At 43.0% G+C, this 5,000-nt stretch overlaps 2 protein-coding genes across 3 annotated transcripts in view; one reads left to right on the forward strand and one right to left on the reverse strand.

Annotated features, from left to right (window-relative positions):
• Positions 1–2,654, forward strand: part of zbtb22a (zinc finger and BTB domain containing 22a) — a 6,088-nt gene extending 3,434 nt beyond the window's left edge. For both annotated transcript variants that reach the window (XM_079590726.1, XM_079590725.1), the window contains 2 exons: positions 1,159–1,756; positions 1,850–2,654. In XM_079590726.1, coding sequence (XP_079446852.1) covers positions 1,159–1,756; positions 1,850–2,358 — 1,107 coding nt within the window. In that variant the 3' untranslated portion in view covers positions 2,359–2,654. The remainder of the gene's footprint in view (positions 1–1,158; positions 1,757–1,849) is intronic.
• A 1,877-nt stretch (positions 2,655–4,531) lies between these two features.
• Positions 4,532–5,000, reverse strand: part of tmem65 (transmembrane protein 65) — an 8,177-nt gene continuing 7,708 nt past the window's right edge. The window contains exon 7 of the mRNA XM_079590727.1: positions 4,532–5,000. This exon is cut by the window's right edge and continues 1,925 nt beyond it. The gene's annotated coding sequence lies outside the window, so the exon portion shown is untranslated.

The following is a 5,000-nucleotide window of genomic DNA, read 5'->3' on the forward strand; positions in this document are numbered from 1 at the left end:
ACTTTTATGATGGATAGATGCACTTTTATGATGGACAGATGCACTTTTATGATGGACAGATGCACTTTTATGATGGACAGATGCACTTTTATGATGGATAGATGCACTTTTATGATGATAGATGCACTTTTATGATGGACAGATGCACTTTTATGATGGATAGATGCACTTTTATGATGGACAGAGGCACTTTTATGATGGACAGATGCACTTTTATGATGGATAGATGCACTTTTATGATGGACAGATGCACTTTTATGATGGACAAATGCACTTTTATGATGGACAGATGCACTTTTATGATGGATAGATGCACTTTTATAATGGACAGATGCACTTTTATGATGGATAGATGCACTTTTATGATGGACAGATGCACTTTTATGATGGACAGATGCACTTTTATGATGGACAGATGCACTTTTATGATGGACAGATGCACTTTTATGATGGATAGATGCACTTTTATGATGGACAGATGCACTTTTATGATGGACAGATGCACTTTTATGATGGACAGATGCACTTTTATGATGGACAGATGCACTTTTATGATGGATAGATGCACTTTTATGATGGATAGATGCACTTTTATGATGGATAGATGCACTTTTATGATGGACAGATGCACTTTTATGATGGACAGATGCACTTTTATGATGGACAGATGCACTTTTATGATGGACAGATGCACTTTTATGATGGATAGATGCACTTTTATGATGGATAGATGCACTTTTATGATGGATAGATGTGCTTTTATGATGGATAGATGCACTTTTATGATGGATAGATGCACTTTTATGATGGATAGATGTGCTTTTATGATGGATAGATGCACTTTTATGATGGATAGATGCACTTTTATGATGGATAGATGCACTTTTATGATGGATAGATGTGCTTTTATGATGGATAGATGTGCTTTTATGAACTTCAAAACAGAAACGGTCATTCATTGTCATTATAAAGCTTGGAAGAGCAGGACATTGTTTAATATAACTGTGTTCGTCTGACAGAAGAATGTCATATACACTAGGATGACTTGAGGGAGAGTAAATCATGGGCTAATCTTCATTTGTGGGTGAACTATCCCTTTAAGAATGTCTGTGGGATCTGGCCTGTGGTCGTTCAGCGCTCGGTTCTGCCTGTGTCCAGGTTCTGCTGAAGAACGTCACCACGGTGTCTCTTCCCTCCGTCATGGACCCGCTGGCCTTCGAGAGCGTCCTAAACTCCGCCTACACCGGGCAGCTCAGCATCGTGCGCGACGACATCATCAACTACGTCACCGTGGCCAGCTTCCTCCAGATGTGGCACATCGTGGACAAGTGCACGGACATCCTCAAGAGGTCGCGACCCCTAGCGCAGGTCAGCCCGGGCGTGGCGAGCTCCTCGAGCCATCAGTCGCCCAGCAGCTCCGACTGCTGCTTCCCCGACCCGTCGGACCCGCCGGGCGAACACGCCGCGGAGAAACGTGCGCTTCCGCCTCTGGCCACATGGAGGCGCCCTCAGCAGAGCCGGTGGAGCCGAAGCAGCCTGACGTTTCCTCTACGGACCGAGCCCGAGTGTGGGCCGGATCCGCACCCGCACCCGCCTCTCCCGTCCATCGAAACGGATTTCGCCGCGAGACACCGAATCCGCGTCCGGCTCCGAGGAGCGAAAGAGGAGCAGCGGCGGGTGGAGGCGGATGAAGGCGTCGGAGAGCCGGCGGAGGACGAGGATAAACTGAGGATGAAGAGCGAGGAGCGCCAGGCCGGTGAGTGGAGCTTCTTCATCACTGCCGTTTAGCTCCCGTCCACCAGGGGGCGCCACCGCGCTGTTTCTGACTTTGTTTGTGTTCTTCTCTCAGGAGTCGAGGAGTCGGACGGGCGTCTCAGAGAGAGCCTGTGGCAGAGCGAGTGGCCGTCGGTGGACGAAGACGAGGACGACGACGAAACGTTGGATGCGATCGCGAACGCGACGGCTTCCCAGAATCCTCCCTGCTCTCCTCTCTCTGCGACGCCGAAAGTCCACTTCTGTCACTGCGGGAAAGCGTACACGCTGAAGAGCATGCGCGACCGGCACGTGAAGATGCAGCACCTGAACCTGCGCCCGTTCGCCTGCCCCGTCTGCGCCAAGAGCTTCAAGATGAAGCACCACCTGACCAAACACGTGAAGACGCACGGCGGCCTGCGCCCGTACGAGTGCGCGCTCTGCGGGAAGAAGATCGTGTGGCGGGACAGCTTCCTCAAGCACCAGGCGCGCTGCCAGCAGACGGCCGCCGCGGCGAGCTATCAGCAGGAGCTCACCGATGCTGCCGGACCAGTGAAGGTGGAGCACGACGACTACTCGCTGCTGGAGGAGGAGGCGCTCTCGTGAAGCACATTCCCCAGGCGGGCTTCCAGCGGCTCGCTCTTAAAGGGACAGTAACGTCACCCGGTCCTCGCCAGACTCCGCTTCAGAACACGGATGAAGATCTTGTTTTTATCGTTCATCAGCGATGGATTCTGATTGGCTGTCAGTGTTTTTATCGTTCATCAGCGATTAATTATGATTGGCTGTTAATGTTTTTTATCATTCATCAATTAAATAATTAATTCTGATTGGCTGTCAGTGTTTTTATCATTCATCAGCGATTAATTTTGATTGGCTGTCAGTGTTTTTATCATTCATCAGCGATTAATTCTGATTGGCTGTTAATGTTTTTATCATTCATCAATTAAATAATTAATTCTGATTGGCTGTCAGTGTTTTTATCATTCACCGGCAATTAATTTTGATTGGCTGTCAGTGTTTTTATCATTCATCAGCGATTAATTATGATTGGCTGTAATTGTTTTTATCGTTCATCAATTAAATAATTAACTCTGATTGGCTGTCAGCGTTTTTATCATTCATCAGCGATTAATTAGGATTTACTCTCAATGTTTTTATCGTTCATCAATTAAATAATTAATTCTGATTGGCTGTCAATGTTTTTAACCCTCTTAACACACACATTCACCTCTGTAGTTCTGTGTTAGAGATAATGAACACGTCTCACACACACACACCTGTAGTTCTGTGTTAGAGATAATGAACACACACACACCTGTAGTTCTGTGTTAGAGATAATGAACACACACACACCTGTAGTTCTGTGTTAGAGATAATGAACACACACACACACACACACACACCTGTAATTCTGTGTTAGAGATAATGAACACACACACACACACACACACACACACACACACACACACACACACACACACACACACCTGTGTTAGAGATAATGAACACACATAGACTGCACATAATAATGATAATAATGCAGTGTGCTTTTTATATTGTCAATAAAGGCATTTTATTGAAACCAGTTGCAGTGTGACCCGTCAGCGGGTGTGTATTCCAGTTCTGGTTCAGTAACACAACAAAGAGCCGTTAGTCAGTCGTTAACTACCAGCAATTCATCCGTTACATTATTAATGAATCTTAATGTTAGTTCATGTTAGCTTAGGTACATTACATCATAGTTGTGATAGGACTAGTGAATTCATAAATGTTGAAATCAAGATTAATAAATGTTGTTTTGTCATAATTGTAAAGTGTTATCTGTCAATCATCAGAAGAATACCCAATCAAAACACAGTACCCTTAAAATGACGTTCTCAGAAGCACACACACAAATAACATCAATATTTCTGAACAAAACTTTTTTGATGCGTTTGAATTGTACTTTTCACTTCAATAGTTCTTTTGTGCGACAAATGAATTTATAAAAGTACAAATATTCCACGTCGTCTCACAAAAATAATCAGAGAATTAGCAAAATACTGTAAAACGGCTGCGGTAGAACAATAATTATATACACGAATCTCCATTAGAATGCATAGTGTCCAATGAGAAGTGAGACTAATATATCTCGGGCGAGTGGAGTTATATTACCCAGCAGTCAGAGTCCGGAGGTATTTCTCTCCGCATGATCACCTGCTACAGGACCTGAAGGAGGCCAGGCTGCGTCTGATTATGTGGTAACACTATTATACAGTGTCCTTGTTACGTGTAGTTACTATAGTGATGACTAAATTATGCATAATCACAGCACTAACCCTATAGTCAGCACAGATCATAATTAATATTAATATTTAATAACGCTGTAACAAGGACACCGTCAAATAAAGTGTGACCGATTCCGCTTTAATTTTAGTGAAGTTTTTGTCATTTTTATTCGTTATATGTTAAAACCTGTTATTAACATGAACTAACATTTTACAGCATTTATTAAATCTGCTAAATTAATAAATGCTGTATAAGTATTGCTCATTGGTTTTAAATATGGCTGTGTAGTTTTAGTGTAATTAGTTCGTTAGAAACGGAAGCTTGTTTCCGCCACTGAATAAAACAGTTTGAACTTCATAACTCATAAGTTCATGAAACTCTGAGAAAAAAAAGTTGCAATTACCTTTTTATTTTTGTATTATTTTTATGTGTTGTATAATTATTCTGTTGCGGAAACAAGCTTTCATACTTTAGTGCTTCAACTAAAGGAAATTGAGAAATTCTGAAATAAGTTTTTTTAATATTTGATTTATTTCAAGTAAGTTTTTATAGTTTTGGTTAAACATTCGCTAATGTGATGTGAATATCTGGATTGGGCTTTAACTCTAGTAACGAGATCTCCGGTTCATCATGTGATCTGACATCAGCACCGAACGGCCAATGAGCTTCAGTTTCATGAGCCAGGTGCATGATGGGAGTGTGCAGAAACCCTTGTGCTGTCCAGGAGAGCACCAGATAAAGGTCCAGTTAAAGCCGCCGCGGGAGTTTGAGAGGCTAATAAAACACTTCTGCTTTATGATGATGTTGCAAAACACAGTTTAAAAATAGAGAACATTTTCCTAACGCACACTTCAACAGAACACGGAGGAACTTCATTCTCCACCACACGAACGCTTCCACGGAAGAACATGCGGCTAAATCTAGAGTGAAAACAAACCATGAACGGGTAAAGGAGAGAACGATAACTAGATCAGCGT

This window comes from Phoxinus phoxinus (genome assembly GCF_949152265.1).
Source record: "Phoxinus phoxinus genome assembly, chromosome: 19".
NCBI lineage: Eukaryota > Metazoa > Chordata > Actinopteri > Cypriniformes > Leuciscidae > Phoxinus > Phoxinus phoxinus.